Source organism: Psittacula echo (genome assembly GCF_963264785.1).
Source record: "Psittacula echo genome assembly, chromosome: 4".
Lineage (NCBI taxonomy): Eukaryota > Metazoa > Chordata > Aves > Psittaciformes > Psittacidae > Psittacula > Psittacula echo.
In genome coordinates, this window is record NC_137738.1 from 36,626,533 (window position 1) to 36,653,051 (window position 26,519).

The 26,519-nt window shown below is 37.3% G+C and overlaps 1 protein-coding gene across 1 annotated transcript in view; it reads right to left on the reverse strand.

The window, feature by feature from the left end:
* MAP3K4 (mitogen-activated protein kinase kinase kinase 4) overlaps window positions 1-26,519 on the reverse strand; it is a gene marked incomplete at its 5' end in the record, with an annotated part of 66,531 nt that overhangs the window by 16,732 nt on the left and 23,280 nt on the right. The window contains 14 exons of the mRNA XM_080615240.1: window positions 3,036-3,152; window positions 4,053-4,149; window positions 6,325-6,403; window positions 9,023-9,101; window positions 12,378-12,511; window positions 14,648-14,809; window positions 15,798-15,947; window positions 17,539-17,805; window positions 19,252-19,335; window positions 19,425-19,524; window positions 19,952-20,068; window positions 20,473-20,630; window positions 23,194-23,340; window positions 25,466-25,708. Coding sequence (XP_080471366.1) covers window positions 3,036-3,152; window positions 4,053-4,149; window positions 6,325-6,403; window positions 9,023-9,101; window positions 12,378-12,511; window positions 14,648-14,809; window positions 15,798-15,947; window positions 17,539-17,805; window positions 19,252-19,335; window positions 19,425-19,524; window positions 19,952-20,068; window positions 20,473-20,630; window positions 23,194-23,340; window positions 25,466-25,708 — 1,934 coding nt within the window. The remainder of the gene's footprint in view (window positions 1-3,035; window positions 3,153-4,052; window positions 4,150-6,324; window positions 6,404-9,022; window positions 9,102-12,377; window positions 12,512-14,647; window positions 14,810-15,797; window positions 15,948-17,538; window positions 17,806-19,251; window positions 19,336-19,424; window positions 19,525-19,951; window positions 20,069-20,472; window positions 20,631-23,193; window positions 23,341-25,465; window positions 25,709-26,519) is intronic.

Sequence of the window (26,519 nt, forward strand, 5' to 3'; positions counted from 1 at the left end):
ACAGAAGCCAAAACCCAAGTTACCCTGTTCCCATGAGAATGTTCTCAATAGCGTCTGCTTTGCATTCCCTACTACTGCCAACTAAATCTTTTAAGTCTGAGGAGGAACTGAACCTGAACTAGTGAGAATACTCAGTACTCTTCAGGAAGTTGTGGTTTTAATCAGCAAGAAGGCTGAGGTTATTCTCAGCGCATACAGAGCAACAATTCTAGATGCACAAAGACCTTAAAAACAAGCAAAGCTAAACCACCTCTAAAATGAGACCGTAGCTAAACAGAGGACTGTATTATAGCTTTGAATGCAGGTGTTTAAAATCCATTTCATGCTCATCTCTGCCACCCAGATCTTTCATTGTTTGTGTCCAGAAAGATTGTGTGCATGTTATTAAGCAAAGAAATAGAGTAAAAAAGAAGATGACTTGCTAAATTTCTGCTCAGTCCTGGATAAATATAAAATGATGAATAATAACCCCCAGCTAGCTCAGAAAATTAACATTAAAGGCCATTAGTAAGAACACAGTGCAAAATGAATAACAACAGAAAGCTTACTGAAAACAACCAGTAACTGCTACTTTGGACTTTGCTTTCTAGTTGTATTACACTGATTTTTGATTTTTTTTTATTTTTTTCACAGAAACCTCAATAGAACTATGGTGGCATTTGTGCACTACATGCTGCCTCGTGCATCTGATTTATTAGGTTTCTACATTCATCTTTTTGTAGATATTTAATGCCTACAATCATGTCGTAGACGCCTAAAGAATTTCTGGAAAGTGCACAAAGTTTCTGTTTCTGTGGTAGTCCAGCAGCTGGGCCCCACACCTTGCATACAAAACCAGAAAACACTCTCTTCATCCAACAGATTCCATTTGCAACTTTGACTATATTAAAAACAAGAATTTGCTATAAATACATCACCTTGCAATATTTTGCCTTTCTCAATAAGCAAAACCCTTAAAAAAACACAACAGCCTCCAAAAATCTGTCTCTGCTTTAATAATTTTTAATAACTTTTTCTTCGAATTCTCCCAAGATAATTCAGGGGGTTGAGCAGCGCTAGTTAAAAATCCATGCAGTGCTTAGAAAAAAAAAAATCTGGGACGTTTTATTAACAACCATCAGAAAAGTAAAAACTGAGAGCTCTGAGAAAAATACAAGTCCTTGAATTACAGACCTAGGCAATTTGACTAAAATGCTGCATTCACATCAACTTTTGTGTTACAACCCATAAAAGTATTAAGCATTTGATTGCAGCTAAGGAGCAGAATTTGCATTTCTTCCTAATGACTGTTTTCTAGAACTAGAAGAAACTGCCAAAATGCCGAACTTTATACTTTGATTGGTATTTGTGTAGGACAAATGCGCAGAAAACATTAGAAGAATATAGCGTTGTATTCAAGTGCGTCAATTTATAAACTTCACAGTTGTGGTATAAAATACCACCTGACAGAGTGGTACAAAATCACACCAAAGCCTACACATATTAAAAACTAGCTTCCTATCACCCTCTTGAAAAACTAACTTCAAAGATATTCCTTGGCTTAAAGTGCTCTACATATTCTAGGGAAAAAATATGTTGTGTAGAGACTAATTATTAAATGAACAAACTCCGCATTTTCAAAATCATAAATCCTAATTAACCATCACCCTGTCAGCTTCCAAAGATGCCAGAATTTTCTCAGTGAAAATTCTCTACAACATTACTTGAAAAGGGCTTTTCAAGTGCATAGAGCTGGAGACTAATAATACATATAATAAAAACAGGCAGTTTGAACGACAGAAATTCTGGATATATTTCCAACCAAAAAAAAAGGCCCAGACTCACAAGGTGTACATCTGGAAACTATTGTAGGGTGTAAGTCCCATCTTACCATAAAAATTAACTGAAAAGACTTGCAGAAGAGATTTTTTATAAAAAGTGATAACTTCCCTCTTAAGAACTTACTGCATGCTCCTGCTGTGCATCTGGAAACAAATCTATAAACCATGATGATTTTGTGTCTAACAACTGAAAATTATTTATCAAAATAATAATAATTTATAATCAAGTCATATCTAAGTTCACTTTGGTCACCATCACACTGTTGTCCTTCACTACCTGTTCTTTCTCTTTTCTATGGCTGTGTGAAACCATTCATAAAAATGCGTCTCCATTCATAAAAATTTCTTGTACAAGTGAGCTTTTGGTACTCTACAGTAGAAATAAAAATCCGAAAGCTATTTACAAACCCTAAGATGATATCATTGTGTGAACAGCAGGATTTTCAGAGTCAGGAGTGAAGAGAAAAAAAACAGACTTGTCAACGGTCTGACTGTGGGATGGGAAGAAAGAACACCAACAGCCTGAAACATAACAGCCAAATCAGAGGCCAAAAAGCAAGAAAGATACTAACCTACATCTGCCAAAAAATTCACTTATGACCTCTGCAAACAGACAATACCGGAGTGGTTTCTGTTACATAGTCTGGTACAGGAATGGTTTCTTTCATATTAACTTTATGCTGCACAGCCCTAAGAAGCCAAAGGTGTAGCAAGAAATAAAAAAACACCTTCCTGAAATGTTATGTGTTTAATTCTGGGTTTGCCACTACATAGTACTTCCAAATATTTATAGCAGACAATATCAAAACTGTTCGCTCACATAAAAACCAAAAAAATCCTTGGGTTTATTTGCATCTTACAGTCATCGTCGTGCAAAGTGTTAGTTATCAATACTAATTATTTAGTAAAGTTATACCAATGAACTGACTGCCATATGTTAATTTCACAGACATTTTTACTGAGCAAATTTTTTAATCTGCATCAGAACTGCACACTTTAACTACCATATGGTTCAGACATTTTAAATCTGAAAGCAGTCTTATCATCTATGTCTAAGAAGATTTTGCTCAAGTCAAACATGAATGAAGGAGCCAGTGGAAGACATGATGGGACGGAAAAACACAGTGCAAATGATCTACTAGGATGCAAGTATGTGGAGAAGTTATATGGGTGATGTAAGTAGAATGAGGCTGCTACGTCATGGAGTGGAGCTACCTGGTATCATTTGCACTGCTGACAGGTTTGGGTTGAGCTGAGTCGCTACCAACGGGAGAGGGGCGACTGACAGCTATGCTGCAATGGTTCCGTGCATCACAAGGGACACTCCGCGTGCTGTGGCAAGAAGAAAAACTTCAGGAAACAGTTCGGAAAAAAAAGAAGAAAAAAGTATGGAATTGAAGGTTTATTTTAAAAGTCAAATTTTGAAGTGTGCATAATAAGGCCTGATTTTAAAGGTTTTTCTAGTACATAAAGACATACTTCTGGGTCTCAGGACCTTCAGGGGCTGTCAATACATACAATAATAATAATAATCTTCGAAAGAAAAATCTCTGTATCTTTAGAGTAGCGCTAGCTGCTGCCAACAGCTAAGCAACTTCAAACAAAACAACAACAAAGTCAAGTGTAGAGTATGAAACTGTGCTGATCTTCTTAAAAAACAAGGCCCTCTGATTGTGTAAAAATATGCATGGCAAAGTTCTTGTTGAGACTTTTAAAACTATTTTTGCATTAATTCTCATGTCAACTCTTTCAAAGGTAAGCAAAACCATCCAGTGTTTTAAGCTGCTTCATATCAGGTTGGTAATGATGCAGAAATGCCACCATATTCCAGAATGCTACCTTTTAAAGAATCTACGCTAAATCACAGAAAGCACTGTTGTAGGCACATATGCAGACACGCAAAGTGTGGAAGGAAATAAAAGCCTTGTTAATGACCAGGTTTCAGTGAATGAAAGCTCATTACATTGAAACACAGTTCTCAGGAAAGGCAAAGAGGATAAGAATGACTTCAAAGATAGAAAGCATGCAAAAATAAAAACTGTAAAATAAAGGCGGTAGAGGAGAGTAAGAAACTACATTGTCATCAAAAGCATATTGATACAATTCAGATCGGTAACATGCTAATTTTTTCTACTTTCTTTGTCTTCAACAGAAAAGCTGTTACCCTTACTGACAGTCAGCATAGCCAAGAGAGGATAAGCCAATTTACAACTTTGTACTAATGCTAAATACCTGAAGCCTTCAGGTGTGGGGATGATAAGATGAGGATTTGGTGGATCACTATGGCACCGAGGTACTTTTACAGGACGGGGACTGTTTCGATGAATAGCTGCAAACATAAAAAAAGGTAGAACATTTATTCAGATGTCAGAAAAACACTGTTAGGGCCATTTCAAGACACAAAATTAAACCAAATTCCTATTTGATACAGCTAAGTATGAACTGGCATATAATTTTTTCCTATTCTTTAAGAAAAATACGAATTATTCCAATTTAAAATAAATCAACTGTATGAATACTTTCATATTATTGTATCATGTAACTCATCTATAAAATAATGAAAATTTTCCAGAGAAGTAAAAACTACCAATCAGAAGAGGTGTAATTACTTAACTATATCTTCACTATTTCAGCTTCACAGATTAAAGATAATTTTTTTATCTTATTGTAAAATCGATATTAACAAACTAAACTGTTTTAAACAATTTAAATAATAAAAAAGCAAACAGCATGATTATGTTCCTTTCATCAGGATTAGTTTTCTCAGACACTAACAGAAAGCAAAATGAGCTGGGAAAAAAACCCACATATCACAATTCTACCTATATTAATGCCCAACACAACAGTCTGCCACAAGGAAGTGGTACAAAGGGAAAGGGTCAAACCTAAATGAGCCATCACATCATGCTTAGCCTGTAAGAGTAGCCTGCAGCATGTTCTGCTTTCCTCAACTCCTCCCCCCTCAATTAGCCAGAAAATTTTATGGCAGTCACACCGCAAGATGCCCATCAAAATATGAGCCAGCACTTTTTGCCAGGCTAGGTTAACCACAGCGAGTTGAGTTTCTGTCTTGTTTGCATTACCAGTAAAAGATACCAGGGCCATGTGTCGACTGTCCTGTTACAATTCACATGGACACTAGTAGAAGATCCAGAGGCAGAACCTAACCCAATTGGGTGGATCACAGGCTGTTTCTCAAAGGAAAAAGACAGGATAAAACACAGGAGATCCCCTAAAGGCAGCAGCATGAACACAGCTGGATCCTCAGCTTTGGGAAAAGAGGTAGAGATCACAGTGGGTTTAAGTCCCTAAAAAGGTATGCAAATGGAACAAGGAATTCTTATTTTTCTCTTGATCACAAGATAGAAAGGGGTATCTGAAACATCTGCAGCCAGGATACAGTTTATGTTTAGTTATGCATTAAAGTTTCAGCCTGCTGTTCAACTCTACGCCAACCTTCTATGTCACCCTCTCTCTATGCCTCTGAGTCAAAAGCTGTCAAGCAATTTAGTTTGCATGATCTGTTCTGTCTGCAATAGCATTTATAAGAGTTTCCGTATTTTTGGATCATCACGTTAGTGATTTACCTAACATGGGCCTTTCTCTGAACAACAGTATCAAAAGCAAATATAAAGATTTTACACCACAGTACAGAATTTGCCTAAATTATTTTAGACTACGCTTTTTTCCACAGGATTGGACTGACTTTCATTGTGAGAGGATCCTCAGCTGTAAGAGTTTCCCATCAAAATTATATCAAAACTGAAACTTTCCTGAAATACTGACAAACCTCCTCTTGCCCAAGTCAAACTAATGTGCCTTCTGCCATCAACTCTGTCCAGGAAGTGGACATCAGGAGAAAGAAAAGATGACATGCTATTTTGAAAGCTAAAACAGTCAATGGACTTGGGAGTAGGAAGAGGGAAACAGTGCTGAGAAAGAAATACAGAAAATGAAAACACAGCTGAGGAAACATCCTCTTCTCAAGATAAACAATGAGCTATGTTGATTTCACTCTAACGCCAAGGATATTTTTTACACTATGACAAATTTTGTGAATTGGAGAACTATTTCCCACAGCTCTACTCTCAAGCCCACAGGTATAGCTCCTCTGTACCCTCTATAATATAAAGTCCATCAGAAGTGTAAATGTCTACAGCACCATAATGAAATTTTGGGAGAAGGAGCTACTACTGCCTCCTTAAAGTTGTAATCACTTCTTTATCCAACCCTGAAAAAGCACAATCCTTTTCTAGAACATCTGCAAGACTTCACAGGAATTCAAGTACCAAATCAGAGGAAAGCATCTGTAAAGCATTTTAACTTCTTGAGTAAAACCACCATGTATTTACATGTCAGGCAATAACGGTTTTGCATCAACATTCACAAAAAGCTTAAAAATACTTTTATTGGTATTTGTAGCACTTTACAAGTACTTTACAATCAAAATTCTGAAACCATAGCAGCAAAGCTCCAGAACGAAGGCCAGTAACTTCTGCCTTACCAAGGTACAAACCTGTTACAGGACTGTGAGGTTTTCCAATAACATGGCCAATGCACTCATTCATTAGTGCTTGTAAACTCTAAAAAGGACAAACAGAAAAAGTTGTGACGTTCTATGCTACAAGACAGTTAACAGTCACATGCTAAATCTCATTGTAATAAAATTACGCTGGTTAAATATATAATCTGTCAAGTAAGCACCCCTACATTCTTTCAATTACATCAAAATTTTGGATCCACATTAGAGTTTTGACTTCATTGATTTTATTTTTTTTAAGCTATGAAGTCTTATGTTTTGTCTTGCCTATTGACCTTGTCAAAACTATGTAACTGAATAACAATACATCATAAAGATTTCATAATATAAAGCTAGTGGAACTTAAAAATATCAGTTGCTAATAAAATTAAACACCAAGCTTACTGGAAAAAAGCTGCAACAACCTTCTCTCCCCACCCCAAGAAGAAACACTCAAATGGGTGAGAGTATGATGGCATGAATCACAAGACAGAAGTCTGCAGAACAACAAATATGAAGCACTACGCATTAAAAGAAATCTACTTGTCTACCCATGAAGTTAGCAAATCTTTCATAGTTAAAACCACTGAACTGGTGGTGCTCAGGCAATCTGAGCGCAATTACTAGGTGTACTATTCACTGTGTATGCAACCTCAGACAAATTACTAAATCTTCCTCTGATTCAATTTACTTGTCAGAAAACCAGGGATAAGATATATCTTCACAATCAGGAATCAGAATTATATTCTTTGGTATAGCTGTTATAAAGGCCATTTCTATACACCAGTCATTCAGACTATCAAAACTGCTTCCAGAAATTCAAAAACTTAATGAAGACCAGCAACTTGAAGCTAGTCAAAAAAAAAAAAAAAAAAAAAGTGTTTTTCCAACCCAGACTGAGCAAGAATTTCAGCTTTAAATCCAGAGTTTTAAATCCAGACTGCAATTCTTCTGTGACACCAGATATTATCTAAATAAAAGATTAGGACTGACACAGACATTTCTAGGTGAAATGCTGTGGCCTACTTCATACAGGAGTCAGATTAATCAAAGTGATTTCAAGTGATGCTCTCCAAAACTGAAATCCAGTTTAAGAAAGCAGAAGATCAGAAATGCAGCTAAGGTTTTGGGTTCCCCCTTTCTCTCCCAGTTTTTCAAAGTGTTGTTTAGAAATTGTGTCAACACAAATAGTTTTGAGGGGCTACTGCTTGAAGATAAAGTATCAGTGTTTTTCAAATACAAGCTTAACTCTGTCATCAAGGTAGATAACCCTTTCCCAGCAATACACACAGGACTAAAACAAAACTTAGTTGAGAGCACTTGATAAAAATACATGTGAAAAAATACTGAACTATATTGTTTCTGTATTATGCAAGATTAATGTGGTTGGCATTTCACAACACACCTTGAAATTAATAAAAATTAGAGTTGCTAACACATTCTGCTATTTAGTGGCAACTGCGCTTTCACTTCTCTGTAGGACTGTACCAAGATCAGAGAAATAAATTCTCAGAATTTTACTTCCACAGGAAAAGGAGGAAGGCAGAGCACAATAAAAAGCCAGTTTTAGTCTACTGGGGCTTTTTTGCCCACAATAAAAAAACAAAAGAAAGATGCTTTAAAGTATGTTTCACGTTGGCACAATTTGAAGAAATACCTCTGAACAACTGTCATTTTGTATCCACACCCATAAATGAACTCCAGGTGTTAACTAAGAGTCAGAATCTTATTTGAAATTTATTACGACATTAATAAACTGTAATTCTAAAAAAAGCTGCCATCAAATTTCCCAAGAGGCAAAGGAAAATAACCTCCTAAGATGTACCAGCAACTTGTCAGCAATTTGAAAACATTAATGGCAATGGTCACAAACATACCCTATTCACTACCCAGAATCTTACAAAATAAGGAGAGAAGTGTTCTCCTGGAGAAACTGGCTGCTCATGACCTGGAGAGATGTATTCTTGGCTGGGCTGGAAACTGGCTGGATGGCCAAGCCCCAAAGAGTGGTGGTAAATGGTATCACATACAGTTGGTGACTGGTCACTAGTGGTGTCCCTCAGGGCTTGGTGTTAGGGCCAGTGTTGTTTAATATCTTCACTGATGATCTAGGCGAGGGAATTGAGTGAGAAACACCAGAGGGAACTGGGTTTTTTTAGCGTGGAAAAGGCTCAGGGGAGACCTTATCGCTCTCCACAAACTACCTGAAAGGAGGCTGTAGTGAGGTGGGGGTCGGTCTCTTCTCCCTAATAACAAGTGATAGGACAAGAGGAAATGGCCTCCAGTTGCACCAGGGGAGGTTTAGGTTGGATATTAGGAAAAATTTCTTCACAGAGAGGGTAATCAGGCATTGGAATGTGTTTCCTAGAGAAGCGGTGGAATCACTATCCCTGGAAGTGTTCAGAAACCGTATAGATGAGGCCCTCCCTCAGTGGTATGGTTTAGGTGTGGCAGTCCTGGGGTAATGGTTGGACTTGATGATCTTAAAGGTCTTTTCCAACCTTGTTGACTCTGTGATTCTATGATTTTATGAGATCAACATCAACAGTTATATACAACAGCAACTGTTTCAGACAGCACTTATGTTCAGACATTGTTTTATAAAAAATACCTCTGAAAACATATACTGATAGCTTCACAAGCACTTAGAAATAATCAACAAGCAGAATAACTTATTCCATACCAAGAAGTCATCTTCTGGGAGAGCTGAAATAAATGCTGGCTCAATGGCTTGAAGAAAATCAAAACCTTGAGTTGCCCACCTATCTCAAAGAAAAATAAAAGACAGAAAATTAATTGCTCTTTGGCTAAAGCTATCATAACAGTTTCGACAACATCTAAGAACCGTAAATGGCAGTTAATGATTTTTCCTCGGGAAAATATGATAAAATCTTTGTAATAAAATGGATAAATATATAAGAGGTAAAATATTTAATCTGCATTAGCATTTGCCCAGTTATGTTCAGGTAAAGTCTGATTTTAGCAAGGACACTGCCAAATAAAGTAAGCAGGCCATGCTATATATCTCAACCTATATATGTGCTATCTACAGGAACAGTATCATCAATTCCCTTGTAGTATGTTTCAGAGCAACAAGCCAAACCACTATGTTCCCTGCCTAAATTCTCCTTTCTGAAACAAAACTACTAATGATTACATGACTATCTGACCAGCAGTAACTGGGCATCAGTGGTTTCAGGGCCTACATTTGTAATGTAAAACAAAAAAGTAACTTGGCTAGAGAAAGTTGTGTCTTCAGTCACCTGCTCTCCCCCTCACTGCCTCCTCTTAGGCCTACTAGAATTAGTAGCTGCAACCTACAAAATGCAAGTAGAATCATAGGATATCCTGAGTTGGAAGAGACCCACAAGAATCCTCAGAGTCCAACTCCTGACTCCACGCAGGGCAACCTAAAAATTAAACAGTATATATAAGAGCATTGTCCAAATGCTTCTTGAACACTGACACGCCTGCGGCCATGACCACTTTCTTAGGAAGCTTATTTCACCCTGTCAGTGAAGAGCTCTTTCCTAGTAGCCAATCCAAACTTCCCCTAACACAGCTTTAAGCTGTTTCCTCATGGTCTACAATGCCTCCCACTCTGCTTCACCTCACATGAGGAAGTGATAGACAGCAATGAAGTCATCCCTCAGTGTCCTCTTCCCTAAGCTGAGCAAACCTGGTATCCTCAACCACTCCTCATTAAGTCTTACCTTCTAGTCCTTTCACCATCTTTGTTGCTCTTTTTTAAACACACTAATATTTTTACATCCTCCTTACACTGTGGAGCCCAAAAGTGCACACATATTCAAGGTGAGGCTGCACCAATGGGACAATCACTTCTTTCAGCTGGCTAGCTATACTGTGCCTCATGCAACCCAGGATACGGTTGGCCCTTTTCACCACCAGGGCTTATTGTTGGCTCACATAAAGCTTACCATCAACCAGAACCATGAGATCCCTTTTCTGCAGGGCTATACTCTGACCTCTTGGCCTCTGATCTATATGTACATACAGGATTGCACCACTCCAGTTGCAAAATCTGGAACTTGTTACATTTCAGAAGATGATTGACCAGTACTCATAATCTATCAACTTCTTTCTTGTAAGAGATCTCTGTACCTGCAAGGGAATCAACAGCTCCTCCTAATTTAGTATCATTGTCAAACTTACTTATTAGGGATTCAACTCCTGTGTCCAGATCACTGACAAAAGCATTGAAGAGAACTGGCCCTAAAATTGAGCCCCAGAGAACACCTGCCAAATATTACCCCATTTGCTTCAATTCTTTGAGCCCAACCATTCAGGCAATTGTTCACCCATCATATTGTGCACATCTACCTGTATGCTGGACATTTTGTTCAGGATATTGTGAGAGACAGTATCAAAAGCTGTCAAAATAATAATTAAGAAAGACACAAAAACCCAACCACGTCTATTGCCTTCTCTTCATCTACTCAGCATGTAACCTTGTCATGAAAGTATATTTAGCTAGCAAGGCATGGCTTGCCCTCCATGAACCTGTGTTAACTTCGACTGATGATGACACTGTCTCTGAAGCATTTTTCAGTAACTCACAGAATGATCTTCTCCATCATTTTACCAGGAACTGAAGTGAGACTGACAGGCTATAATTACCAGGCTATTCTTTCTTGCTCTTCTTAAAAATTGGAATGTTTGCTAGCTTGCAGTCAAGAGGGACCTCTGCAGATTTCCAGCCACTGATAAATAACAGAGGGAGGTCTTGCAATAACACTGGCCAACTTCTTCAGTACCTTGGAATTAATTCCATCAGGCCCCACAGACTTGTGTGTATTCTACTGCTGCAGCAAAACTTGTTTAAGTTGAAAGTCAGCCAGGGGCTGATCACTCCCCTAGTCGTGGTACTCCAATCCAGGACTCCAGAAGTCCCAGGGTCCATCAGTTGTGTTAAAGACAGAGGTGAAGAAGGCATTAAACATCTCTGCTTTACCTTCATCTTCCTTTTGCTGTTAACATACTTGACAAGCCCTTTAAGTTTGTTTGGCTTTTCTTTTGTTTGTTTGTGTCCTTTTGTGTTTTGAAGATTAGCACACCACCCTAACTAGCCTATCCACTTCAGGCTACCCACTCTTTCCACCTTCCAGCAAGCAGAACAAACCACCTCCAGGACAGAGCGATCAGCCCTATACTTTAAGAAAACAAAACTTTCACTGATATATAAACTGCTAGCACAGATCAAGATAAGGCATCTATTTTAATGCAAAAGAATTCTATTAAATTTCTGATATACCAACTGTAAAAACACTTAAACAAATGAAGTAAGTAATGGTATCATTTTGTTTGGGCCAGTTTCCCAGTTCCTCTGTTTACATCCTCAAAGTGATGTAAGATTATAACTTTTTTCATTAGTGCCCAGGAGTAGTTTCATAGCACTAACTGTAAGCAGTTTGAGATACCGCTGGACACAACGCTACTGACAACAGACAGAAAGTACTTGAGACTACAACAAAACAAAATCCACAAATTACTGCAATCATAAAACTGAAGGGTTTTCACCAGAGTGGAAATACTTCTACCTCATCTGCAGGCCATACTTCAGATGCTTTCAGAAAGGACTAATAGAAGGACTTCTACAGGAGGCTGAAGCTTCCATATGTACATTTCCACAACTGGCATGGAATTCTCTGCAGAATACCCAGAGATTTACTGTTGCATATTCTGCAATCTTTACTGACTCCTGACCACACAGCACTTTTGTTCCAACCTAATGACCCTTACCTGAAGTCTTTTAGTTGTCTGGGTCTAACAATCTCCACTTTTTCTTCCCATTTTCTGTCAGCTAACATAAGGCAAAATGTTCCACATTCTTCTGCTAAGCAGCTGGAGTGTTCACTTGGCTTTATGCATTTACTATTCAAATTACTTTCAAAATTTAAGAGCCATAAGACTCAATAGTTCAGAAGAACTTTTAAACAATAAAGCATTATTTACAGTGTGAGAAATCCTGCATGGTATTTAAACACAAACTACTATGGTAGTAACAAGTTGGCTGTTACCTGGGTCGAGTGCCTCGGCCACTCTCACATTTTGTTAGCACATAATTCATCCATTTTCTGGCAAAGCTGATATATTTGTCTCCAATTTTCTGCCTGAATTCTCCAGACATCAGGCGAACAACTTCTTTATGGTACTGTAAGAAACTAAAGGTTACTTTTCACATCTTATTAATAAGAACAGGAATACCATCTGCAATATATACTGGAGTATTTGCAGTCTACCTAAATTCTATAGTATGGTAACAGTCACATCCTAGTCTTAGACAAAATCATTTTATGCAAGCAGTTGCATATTTACAGAAAAAAAAAGCTCAATTCTATAATTAGAGATTGAACTGCAAAGTAGCATCTATTTTTAGTTACACTGCAGGTAGCATAAGGGGATTAAAAAGCTGTATGTCTACATTTAAAAAATTAAACAGAAATACCAGATTTTTATTTTTTTTTTTTTAAGACTAACCTTAGAAGCATGCTAGAGTATAATACAGTCTTAAAAAACGTTTACAAAGTTCACAGGAATCAAATAGTGAACCTGTATACAAAAGCAACATGAACACATTTCCTCATCAGCACTCTAAGGCAGGCATTCACAAGCTATACGCAGCACATCAAAAAATCACCATGAGCTTTTTAAAAATGGCTCATTTACAACATTATGCTATCCTAGGCTGAAAAAACTGTAAGAAGCCAAGTCACACATTACAATCAGTATCAAAAGATATTTCTGATTTCACTTAAAACACTGCCAAGTAGCAGAGCTTATATGACTACACTTGAAATCATTAAGTTCTTAGTTTTTTGAAAGTTCCAGGCATTGCTAACTGGAGTCTGCATTTACTAGAGCTCTTTGTTCTTTTACAATCATTTTCCCATAAGATTTCTGCACCAACATATACTTTATATGATATTCTGCTAGAATTGAGAGGTCCCAGTTGACTGTAAATTAGTAAATGTGTGATGCCCATCTACAAGAAGGGCTGGAAGGAGGACCCAGGGAACTACAGTCCTGTCAGGCTGATTTTGGTGCCAGGGAAGAACAGATCACCTTGACTGCCATCACGTGGCACATACAGGACAATGAAGTGATCAGGCCCAGTCAGCATGGGTTTGTGAAAGGCAGGTCCTGACTGACTAACCCCATCCCCATCCATGACAAGGTGACCATTTAGTGGATGAGGGAAAGGCTGTTGATGTCGTCTTCCAAGACTTCTAAAGCCTTTGACACTGTTTCCCACAGCATTCTGATGAAGAAACTGGCTGCTCAAGTCTTGGATGGGTGTACTGTTTGTTGGATAAAAAACTGGCTGGATGAACAAGCCCAAAGAGTGGTGGTGAATGGAGTTAAGTCCAGTCACAAGCAGTGTTCCCCAGGACTCGGTATTGGGGCCAGTTCTGTTTAATATATTAATCAATGATTTGAACAAGGGAATTGAGTGCACCCTATGTAAGTTTGCAGATGACACCAAGTTGGGTGGAACTGTTGATCTTCTTGAGGGTAGGAAAGCTCTACATGGGGATCTGGACAGGCTGGATCAACGGGCAGAGGCCAACTGTATGAGGTTCAACAAGGCCCAGTGCCAGGTCCTGCATTTTGGTCACAAAGGACCCAGTGTTTGCCTGTACTGGGCACTGGTGAGGCCACACCTTGAATACTGTGTTCAGTTTTGGGCCCCTTACTACAAGAAACATATTGAGGTGCTGAAGTAGGTCCAGAAAAGGGCAACAAAGGTGGTGAAGGGTCTGGAACACAAGTCCTGCAAGGAGCAGATGAGAGAACTGGGGTTGTTCAACCTGCAGAAAAGGAAGCTCAGGGGAGAACCTTTTGCACTCTGTAACTACCTTAAAGGAGGTTGTAGTAAAGCAGAGGTTGGTCTCTTTTCCCAGTTAATAAGCAAGACAAGAGGAAATGGCCTCCAGTTGCACCAGGGAAGGTTTAAATTGGATATTAGGAAAAATTTCTTCACTAAAAGGGTTGTCAAGCACTGGAACAGGCTGCCCAGGGAAGTGGTGGAGTCACCATCCCTGGAGGTATTGAAAAGACATGTAGATGTGGTGCTTAGGGACATGGTTTAGCAGTGGACTTGGCAATGTTAGGTTAATGTCGGACTCCATGGTTTTAAATATTTTTTCTAACCTTAATGATTCTATGAATTCTTCTTGTTCCCACAGAGTTACAGTTACCTTATTTGCACCAACACAAAACCAGAAATTTCAACTGGTTCTTACCAAAAGTAAAAGAAAAAGGTGTCATTAAGATTTGGCTTCCTTACCTCAAACCCAAAATTATAACCCTGAATCATGGCTTCCCTGTAGTATTGCTGCAGAGTGGCAGATTCAGATTCATCAACTTCAGCATCAAACTCAGATGTGAACATGTGATCAACTCTATCAATGGCACCGCTTATCTTACTGCATAGCTGTAATGCATCACTCTGAGTAACAACAACAAAAAGAGATGGGTGAGGCATCAAATTAGTGTTTATATTCTACAGTTGGCAAGACTAAGGCAAACACAAATCTAACAATTACATTACCTTAAATGGAAACGTACTTTAATGCCATCACAATTCATTCAGCCTTTGGAAAAAAGCAAGTTTCTAGCAATTGCATTAAGCAAATCTTATAATTAACTGAAGCATTATAATTTTGTTTGCTTAAATGAGATTAACTTTAAAAAGAAAGACAGCAGGAGGAGGCAGGGATGACACAAAATAAAGACACTCAACCAAAACCAGACAGACAAGAAATGAGTTTTACTCTCTATAAGATAACCAAGCCTTTGGTTGTACTTTCAACCTGGTATGTGTGCAGAGCTTCTACTGAACTCAGGGGGAAATGCAGGGACTTGATATTGCAACTTCAACCTAACAAATCTTTGCTTTTTTGGGTCCTCTAAAAAAAAAAGAAAAACACAAAACAAAAAACAAAGCAAAATCAAAGGAAAAAAAATCAAAAAAAAAAAAGAAACCACAAAGAAAAAAAAATACAGAAGGAAAATACGCCCACAAAACCAAAACATACCCCACCAAAGAGTGGGAAAAAAATAGTTGTTTCTTGCATATCATTGATAGAATTCTTGCAGATTTTGACAGAATTCATTTTTATGAAATCAAACTCTTTGTTTCAATTCAATAGTGCTCTCATAGAAAGACGCATTCATTCTGTTGCTGTTATTATTTCTATTGTATTATGGACTAGTTTCCCACTTACCCAGTGCAAAAATGATTACACCAATATTGCTCAAAAATACACTTTGAAATCGTTTTTCAAAAGCACAATGAAAATTGTACTGACAGTAAAGTCCACAGAGGTTGCATAAATTACAATTGCAGAATACGTCATTAGCTCTGCAATCAAGTCTGCTTACACATATTTACTTATCAGTGAGTAAAGTACCATCAATTTTGATTGAGTTATTACCTTTAGCTGCTGTAGAGCTTTGGCAATGATTGGTTGGCTGGATGTCTGTTCCTGGTGCAGAGATATGAGCCCTTCAATAGACTGCTGAAAAGCTTTTCTCTGACTCACAAGGTGGGCAGACTGAATGACTACAAGGAGGAGGTTATTAACCTAGGAATACAAGATATCTCTAGTTCTTATAGTTACACACAAAGAAGCAAAACCTAAGCAAAATAATTAAATTTTCTTGGAGCAGATGGAGGTAACAGCCATTCATAAATAAACAGGTTTTTATCCAAGTAATGTAATACACTTCAGGACAAAAAACTACAACTGAACAAGGAAAGTCATAGATTACCACACAGTATTTGCTTACATTTTGAAAATTATTAAAATGCAAGAATCTGTTTTGGAAAGCAGAGCTCTGATATTGCAGAAGTCTTTAACAGTACACAGTCACAGTCTTTGCTGTGGCACTATGAGTCACATAGTAAGTTCTGTTGATTTCAAACTACAGACAATCCATCTGCAACAAGCTACTCACAAAACAAGACTTATTTCATCCTGATTTTCAATACCTCACCCCCAAAGAATATTTTCATGCTCAAAATTCTTTAAATGCTGATGGGATACTTTTATGAGTATTTTTTAAATAAAATCTTACACTTTCTCTATTTCGCAATCAAAACCTGTTTTATTAAAAAACACAGCACACCATCTTTCTGAGAGACTTTTTACTTCCTAACCTTTCAAAATTAGATTTAAAAACCCAAAACCAGTGTTATACACATACAAACACATTCACACAGTGTTTTACATGCACTTACATATGTCAGATACAATATCATTTGCAAGCCAAATTTCATCTTTTGCTGTTTTCATTTTCTGAATGAAATGCTGACTTCAAAAGAAGTCCAATGAAATTCTAAGCACTTAATCAAAGGCTATTTTTTTTTTTTGATCAGTCTGGACAATAGACAAAAAGTAACATGCTTGCACATTAAAAACACCAGTATGTGCAGGAGTGACCTTTTCAACTGCCTATAATTGCTAAAGCCCTCTAAATGCTAGAGGTCAGGCACAGTGACATGGAAAATCACTCTGTTCATGGACAGTAGAACTCACTTATGGTAGGGATTCAAGGAACTGCATGACATACCAAAAGGAAAATTCACTTAGCTTAATGTAAGGATATAAGAACAGAAGGAGCAGGGAGCTGCAGCTGGCTCAGTTGCTAAAGCACAGCAGAACTGTTGGTAGGGAACCCCTATTAGTTCGCTATGAAGGAAAGTATGACTGGAAGTATTTCTTCCTGCATAACCATTGAACATCCAGAAGCTTTCACAGAAATTTAACTTTAAATTTCACAATTCATTCAAGATCAAAAGTAACTGGTCTCAGTGTGTGGAAAGCACACAACCATCACAGTTCTCAGAGACTGGTGACTTCTTAATGCACAGTTTTCAAGACTCATGCACACTTTTGATCTTGAAGCCCCAACTAGATATTTAAAGTATCTCTTTATTGCAAAAGTCCAACCCTGAAAAATGTACATTGTAGCAATAAATACTAAAATCCACTGAATTTAATCTTGCATTAACACAACTTACGAATCAATCCTACCCTTGTATTTAACTTATTACCTATAAAGCACATGCCTCACTTGAATTAGTGTGGCTAAGCTGAAAGACAAGCATTCATATTGAAGTGTGAGGATCATGTAAACAGGGAAAAAAAAATCCCCAAAACCAACAAAACTCACCTGCATGGTGCGTAAGGTATCAATAGTTTCTACATGTGGCACAACTCTGACTGGCTGACCTTCCCATGTACTCCAGCTGTCATCTAATTCACGGTCTTTACCACTGTGTTTTGTCATTAGTAAATAGGCCTCATACGCAAGCTCATCTGAATCCTTTGAGCAATCCTTTCCAGCAGCTGCATTGAGGAGCTGCAAAATCACAGATTTTTCCCCTGCAATATTATTTGGTACAAATACTTGTAAACTCTCAAGTCCAGGGATTTGTACCTACAGAAAAAATAAAAACATTCTAAACAAGTGAATCTCACTGTCTTCTACGATACATAAAACAGATAAAATAGATCTATGTCATCTCATTTAAGCAACAGGGAGAGTTTCCATTTTAAACAGATGTACAGTATATATACTAAACCAATATATTCAGCTATTTTTGCACTAAAAGTCAAAATGCATATAAGAAATTATTGGTCTTAAAACCTGCTAGATCACCAACTTTCAATGATACCTTTCTTTGCATCTTCAATTGATCCTTCTACATATTCTTCTCAAGGAAGCTTTCTTGAAAGAAGTCTGATTCCATATATATATATATACACACACATATTTTAAAAAGTAAATTAGTCAACACTAATATAAGAGTTCTGAAGCACACATTTTTATTACTGGAATACTAAAAGAAGAAAAATTCCTTCAGGATCTTTAGTAATCTATATAGCATTTCTCAATGGCCACAAAAGATCAAAAGTAAGCAAAAAATATTACTAAAAAAGTATCAGTTATTATTGTACTATTCATGTAAGAGAGATTAATTAAGTCCAATAAGAGTGTTCTCTTTTAAAAAAATACTACTTAAAATTATCTTACTTATTACGATTATACTACTTATAATACTATTTAAAAACTACTTCCACATTATATCTGTCATTTATCTGTCATTAACCAAGGCAGGCATCAGAATCGGACTGTGAAAACAGTAAAATGGTTGATACCTGTGATTTGACATGAGGTAACTGACTACAGTGGAGTTTAATTCTCTCTTTTTCAGAGTCTGATGTCACCATGCAATGATGAAACACTGCACTTGATGTTTTTACCATTGGGCAGCCATATTTTATAATGAAAACCATTCAGTTTTCATGTTGGGTCAATGTAAAAACTAGATGGTTATTACTGAAAGCTAAAATAGTCCCAAAACTAATGAATATCTGAGTTAAAAGCCTGTTAAAAAAACTAAACTCCCTCCATGATATTATATACCTCCAGTATAATACTGTTGCTTTATAAAAGCACACAGAACACAGGTCCGTAGTCTTAGATGATCTTCTTAAACATGTCTATTTCCTGATGTATCTCTTTACCTTACAAACTTTAAAGTGCTTATGCTTCACAACACTCTCTGCTAAGGGTTATTTCTCCCTTCTCACAAATGAGTAAGTACTATTGAAGCAAAAAGTCTTTTCCTAAATCACAAAGATAATCTTTGGAAAGAAAAGGAATTAGACACTGATTTCCCGAAACACAGACTAGCGTTCTCACCCACACAAACGGAGGTATAGAAAATAATTTTACTACCACAATTCAACATTAAATACAATATTTTAAATATTGAATTATAGATGCCACATTAAAAAAATTGCAAGTATGCCAATAAATATCCTCTGACATTTTGCTTTCTATCTCCATTCTACTTCCACGTCTCTAAACTGAATTTACCTTTACATATTCTTTTGTTTTCAGAACTTTCAGAACATCTCGCACAGGGGCTGACAATGCAAATTCTGCTGCTATTTCAAGGTCCTACAAACAATGACAAAAGAAAGGAATATGCTTTCAGACTATATTTCTTTAAAGCATCCAAATCAGATGAAACTCTACTGTTAACTTACCTTCCTCAGCATTTTAGCAAAGCCAAGAGCTTTGGAGGCCCTTTCTCTAGCTTCATGAAACAGCTCTTTGAGTGCTCGGCTGGTCTCTATAACAGACCTCCTGAAACATTGGTAAGAATGGAGTGACAATGTTTTAATAAATCATATTGCCTTTATATAGGTATTAGAAAATAAGAATTATTTACATATGTGTCAGTAGAAAGAACATAGAAAAGGTAAATATTTACAAACAGCTGACAAAATAAATTTAACTTGCACAGGCACATTTTTGATAAGGGCATATAAATTGAATTTAAAGACTGCTACATAAACAATCTCTCATACTGTGAACTAAAAAGAAGGTTACTAAGCTTCAAACAAACAAGATGATGGTCATTACAACTGCATACAGAAATATCAGCAATAAAAGTCTATGGAGTCTTGCATTTACAAAGTTTTCATTCTTAGAAATAAAATGCAGTTATGTACCTGTCAGGGGTACAGAAACATGAGAGTGTTTGTTATTATTAAGCCGAAAGGCTTAATACCTGATTTCATCTGATGCAGTACTGTCATCGGCACTGGCCCAAAATTCATCACAACTGTCTTGCAGTCCAGAATCTAAAAACATTCCTGTAGATTTCAGCAGCATTCCTGCAATATCACTGTAGCAACAGAAATGGTGGAACTTCAGAGTCTTATTCAGGTAGCATGGCACCTTAAACTTCTTCCTACTCTGTCCAACACAAGAGAGCCGCGTTGCCAAGTCCGCCTGCAGAAACAAGCAGCATCTTGGGGGCCCTCAGTAGTTACTCTACATGCACAGGGCTAACAAGAACAGACTTTTCCATAGAAGTAGTCATACCTGCTACAGCTAGAGTAAGAGCAATCTGCACTTACTGCATCCTATAGCTACAGTCATAGTGTAATAACCCATAAATTCACAAAAGCTATCAGCTGCTTATTGAAGCCTTCAGAAGTCCAACCTGGGAACCCTGAACAAGTGGTGACTTGACCATCTGTCTGGTACAAATCAACACCGCAAGTGGAATAATTAAATAAAACCTACCAGAACAATTTTCCAGCTTGAGCTTCACCTCCTCTTATATAAGGAGTTATTTCTTTGGTGAAATTCCATTCTTCCTCCAACAGATTTTTTAAACTATGAGAAGCCTGAGGTAACTGCTGTAGCATTTGGATCCAGCTTCGCATATAATCAAAGTAAACCTGTACATGGAAAGAGATAATTTAAACAGAAATAGTTATAATATGTACCTAAGGATTACAACTTCTCAGATCAACAACCTCAGTATTATACATTTTGTAGAAAATATTTCTACATTTTTCATTTGCTATGACTGAAAATGAGATACATGCTTCCATAAAAAAGGGGCAATTTATGGCTTGGGAAGCAGAAAGTGCTGCTGAAGTATTAAATACTACGTTTCCCCAAAACTTCTCTGAAAATATTGAGTATCACCACATTGCTTGCTGTGTTGCTACTCAGCATTGTATCAGTAAGTACCCACAGTGGCCAGAGTTTTTAAAGCTGAACTACAGTATCTAAATCTTTTATTACCTGGATTACTTCAAAAGATTTTATCTGTACATATCCTCCTGAATAAAGATAAGTGCAGTCAACAAGTTTCTCAAGTTCTACTTTATACCTTGCATTCCTTTGTATCAAGTCTTATCCCTCACTTCTATTTAATTATTATTGTTTTAAACCAACATAAACAGTTAAGTACAATTCTTCTTAAAACACCCACCCTTCAAGATCAGCTGTAATTTCTTTAATAACCTGCAAAACAAAGCAATGTCCCTCCTTAGAAATGGTTAAGACACTTCCTATTGGTTTTAGGTATCTTCAGACCACACTGTAATAATTTAAAGATCATAAAATCATGGGCAGGGACACCTTCCACTAGACCAGGTTGCTCCAAGCCCCATCCAACTTGTCTTTGAACATTTCCAGGGATAGGGAATCCACAACTTCTCTGGGCAACCTCCCTCACAGTAAAGAACTTTCCCCTAACATCCAATCTCCCTTCTTCCAGTTTAAAGCCATCACTCCTATCTCTACACTCTCTAATAGAGAGTCATCTCTATCCCCATCTTTCAACAATAGATGGTATCAACAGCTGGAAAGCAGCTCTGTGGAGGACCTGGGGGTCCTGGTAGAAAAGTCAACTACGAACAATGTGCCCTTGTGGGCCAGAAGGCAAATTATATCCTGGGGTGCATCAGGAAGAGCATAGCCAGCAGGTTGAGGAAGGTTATCCCCAAACTCTACTTTGCCCTGGTGAGGCTGCATCTGGAGTACTGTGTTCAGCTCTGGGCTCCCTGGTACAAGAGAGACAAAGAACTACTGGAGAGGGTCCAGCAGAGGGCTCCAAAGATGATTAGGGGACTGGAGCATCTCTCCTCTGAGAAAGTTTGGGCCTGTCTAGCCTAGAGAAAGAGAAGGCTCAAGGGAGATACGATCAATGTGCCTAAGTACTTGAAAAGAGGGTGTCAAAGGGATGGGGGGTCAGACTCCTTCTGGTGGTGCCAGGTGACAAGAAGCAACAAGCATCAACTAAACCCCAGGAAGTTTCACTTGAACATGGGGAAGAACCATTGGGGTGACTGAGCATTGGAATAGGTTGTCCAGAGAGGTTCTGGAGTCTCCTTTCTGGGAGATAATAAAGAGCCATCTGGACAGAGTTCTGACTAACAGGTCCAGCAGAGCCCTATCAAGATGATTAACACACTGAGGCATCTTGCTTATGGAGAACAGCTAAGAGCTGGGCCCGTTTACCCTGGAGAAGAGACAGAGGGGATCTTAATGTATACAAGTATCTTCAGGGTGGGTGTCAAGAGGCCAGACTGTTCAGTGGTGCCCAGTGATAGCACAGGGGGCAACAGACACAAACTGAAACAGAGGAAGTTCCACCTGAATATAATGAGAAACTTCTTTGAGGGTGGCAGAGAACTGGAACAGACTGCCCAGGGAGATCGTGGAGTCTCCCCAGGAGATATTTAAATCCTCCTAGATGCAATCCTGTGCAACCTGCTTTAGGTGAACCTGCTTTCACAGGGGGTTGGACTAGATGACCTCCAGGGGTCCCTTCCAAGCCCAACCATTCTGTGACTCTGTGAACAGCTCTGCTGACGAAACACTAGTGATGAGGTACTGAGGTGTAACTTTTGTCATCTCCCTCCACCCCCCAGAATACTGAGGACAAAGGTCAAAACAACTCACAAAGAATAAGAATCAGTCACGTCCAAGAGAACAGAATTTAAACTAAATTTACTAAGGAATATTTCATTTAACCTTTCAGAGGCCAAGTGTTAGTCTTGAAAATACTTCTTTGTGTTTAACTTACAGGAGTATGAATACACATTAGAAGGAAGGTATCATTAATGGATGATGCAATAGCAAGATATCAAGACATGATATTAGTCAAATACATGTATTTATTTTTTTATTTAATACCAAAAGGTTCTTAAATGTTTAGTTTAAATGTATGGAATTTACAGTTCTATATATGAATCATTTTATTGTAAATACATGCAATTTACAAGTATTCTGTACCAGAGTACAGTAAATAAAAATCAATATTGCTAAAACCACTGCTAAAAAGGCAATGGCTACTGTGTTACAAGTCCATTAAATTAGTAAAATTATGTTAAACTAGCATAAGAGCAAAAAAAATCGCAAGACTTACACACAACAGGACAATATTAGCAGCATTCAGATTAATAACACTTACTAGGTCTCCAAATATTTCTCCTTTTTGAAGCTTACCATTAACATTTTATGTAGGTCCTCTTCAAACGAGTCAATGTTGCAATCAGTCTTTTGTAAGTCATCTAATACCTCCTGTAACATAAACTGGTAATATTGCTTCATTAACAGGCCACCCTTCAGAACCTCTTTACACTCTCTCACTAGCTGCAAGAGAAAAACCCAAAAACGGCCATCAGTCAAGACATTAAGAGATCCAGTAACACAGGATCGTAAGGATTACAAGAGCTACTACTAAAACATGGATGAGATGGCTAAAAAAGCAGCTAGTGAGAATGGATGGGAGAAAAAGCACACTGTAGGAAGAACATAATCTGTGCTGGTTTTCTTTTCATGAGTATACTTTTTCTTGCAAATCACTTTTTTTTTTTTTTTTAACAGAATTGACCTGCTAATAATTCAAAAATTTAACCTCACCCTGGAAAAGCAGAGTATCAAGACTTGCATACCTGATTCAAACAGTACTGCTACGCATTTCAAATGGTAAAAAAATGTAAGAGACACTCGAAGGTCTCAGTGCCCTAAATGACACCCACTAGTTCAATCACTATAGAAATCAAACTGCACTGTTCTATATGCATATGAATTACAGTTCAAGGGATTGGGTTTGTTCAACCTACACAAGAAAATATGCAAGGTGAATTAATCACAGTTTTCCAATGCCTACTGAGTAGCAGCTACAGAGAAAGCGGGGGTACTCCTTTCACAAGGATGCACAGTGACCCAAGTAGAGGCAACAGTACAAGCTGCTTCAGGGAAATTGCATCTGGATACAAGAAAAAAAAATGCTTTACTGGGAGAAAAAACAAATGCTGGAGCAGACTGGCTGGAGAAGCAGTGGAATCTCTCTCTCACTTAAAAGTATTCATGACCTGGCCTACCAAGGTGCTGGATAACTTAGTATGAGGCCCAGCTTCCCCAGGTTTGGACCAGAGTATATCCAACCCAGAATTCTCTGTAATTCTGTAATACTTTGTGAACGTGCAAAACAAAACAGACCCACAGGCTCTGTTTCAAGCCTGCTCAAGATTTTAGGAATTATAATTCTTCAGGAAACAAACAGACTTATTTGTGAAATATCCTCCACAGCTCCTTTGCCTGTTCAGAAATGTTGCGTGGGACAGCAAACATTTGCTGAGTTGAATTCATTTTTATAATGTAATTAGCAAGAAAGTACACACCATCAAAACAATCCGTAACAAATAACACTGTTTTCCAGGAAGAAAGTGCCATTTTTACTTATATCAAAGTTCACACAGAGAATACAAAATGTAACGGGGAAAAAAAAAAAGCCCTAGTGTCTGTTCTCCCAGCTATTGTTCTTTACAATACAGTATGCTATACTATATTTTACTATGATTCTTAAGATTGAAATTGTAGGTACTGTACTTTTGGATATAAGGACATCCAAAATCCTAGCATACCCAGGAAACAAAACAGGGGGCAGTAAGGGGGAGTCAGAGGGGATGAGAGGTGACTGAAATTTATTTGGGACCATAAAGTGATTCTGGAGCAGCAGATAACTGGAATGTGAAATCATAATCAGCCCAAAAGCTTATTTAAGTGTTTACCCTTAAAGACCACCTGATAAAACCTTGATCTGGTTATGCCTGCCGGGGAACAGGCAACTGTAGGATGTCCTGGACTAGACTTTGAAAAATGACATTGATCTAAACAGCCTTCAGTGTATCAGATAAGCAGCAGAAAAGGAATCTTTATACAACATTCACAACCAGTGACAGGACTGATAACCTTGGGTAACTATCCACAGAAAATATCAGATACTTATATCAAACAATATCCTAGGAAAGATAATTTTTTTTGCGTTTTGTTTTAATTCTTGATCAACTTTTTTTATGTGACCACTGTATGTTGGCAGAGATCTTACATTTGCAAAGAAAAAAGGATCAGATCAAAATAAAAAAATAAAATATACAGACTGCCTAAGAAACCCAAATGGAGAAAGATGTGCTGGACACTGTCACACAGCTTATAATGCAAATGGAACAAATAACTTCACTGGTTGATAATTCTTTAATCACCACTTTTGATTTGGAAATCTAAATCAGAGAGGTATACATGACCAGTCGTTTACAATGCAAAAAAACAGATCTCCATATGAAATAAAAGACTATTTATTAAAAGTTGTTACATAATTACAGATTGTAATTTCTTTAACTAATCTTCTTTAAACTGACGACCTTATAACAAAATAATTTCAAATAGCAAATATATATTAAAAAAAGGCAAACACAAAACAGTTGAAGCAAACCTGTTTAATACTCAAAAGAGATGGTTCACCAGCAGGTCTTTGTTCCAACCTTAGCTTGAGACACTCATGGATAACATTGAGTAGGACTCGGCAGAGGACCAAGAATGCAGGTTCAAAAGACGGTAAATCCATGGATTTCAGCTCCTCCCATGATACAGTACTGCATTTTTGCTCACAACAAGGTGGGGAATTTAATAACTGCACGTAATCTGTACACAACATGTGATCTGGAAATTCTGAAAACTGTAACAAGAAATAGGTATCATGAAAAGGATCCTAAAATTCTTTAGAATTTAGCATTTGTTTAAAGTAACAATACAAAAGTATTTTTAAAAGGTAAGATTCTACTAATGGTCAAATCAACCACAGAAGTTTGATTTTCTCTTTTTTATTTTTTTAATCTGAGCAACACCTGGGTGAGGAAAACAATTATGGACCCAAGGGAGCAAACGAAACAATCTCTTTATGTTTCTGTTTAAAAACAATTAAAATTTCCGTTAACGCTGGAGATCATCTCACTACACAGAAGAAACTGCTGTTTGAGGTTACGATGAACGTACAAGTTAAGCCTAACAATATATACAGGAACATATATTCAGTGTAAGACACAGTACTTGAAAACTCAAAAAATACGTTAAAAAAGGTCTTACAATAGTTAACTCTATCTAGAGAAACAAGTCTGCAAGAAATAGCAACTTCTTTCCTTTCAAATACATAATGCACACACATAAAACGCCGTATTGTAAAGTAATGCAATATTCAAGAAAGTGTCATTAGCTAAACTGAACAAAACTACTGAAACTATTGAAAAAATAACTTATTAACTTTGGTAAATGTTAAGAAATTGAAATTAAAAAAGGCAGATGAAATATAAAGAGATCAAGCTTTTTTTTCAATTAATAAACTTATTTTTCATTTAGATGAAATGCCATTTCTATGAGTAATTGAAACTATCTGAAATAGATATGCTAGATATCTAAACTATATACTCTGTAATACAATTCAAAGCCTCCATATATGAAGGTACTCTTTAATTTAGGAAGAAAATTTGGCC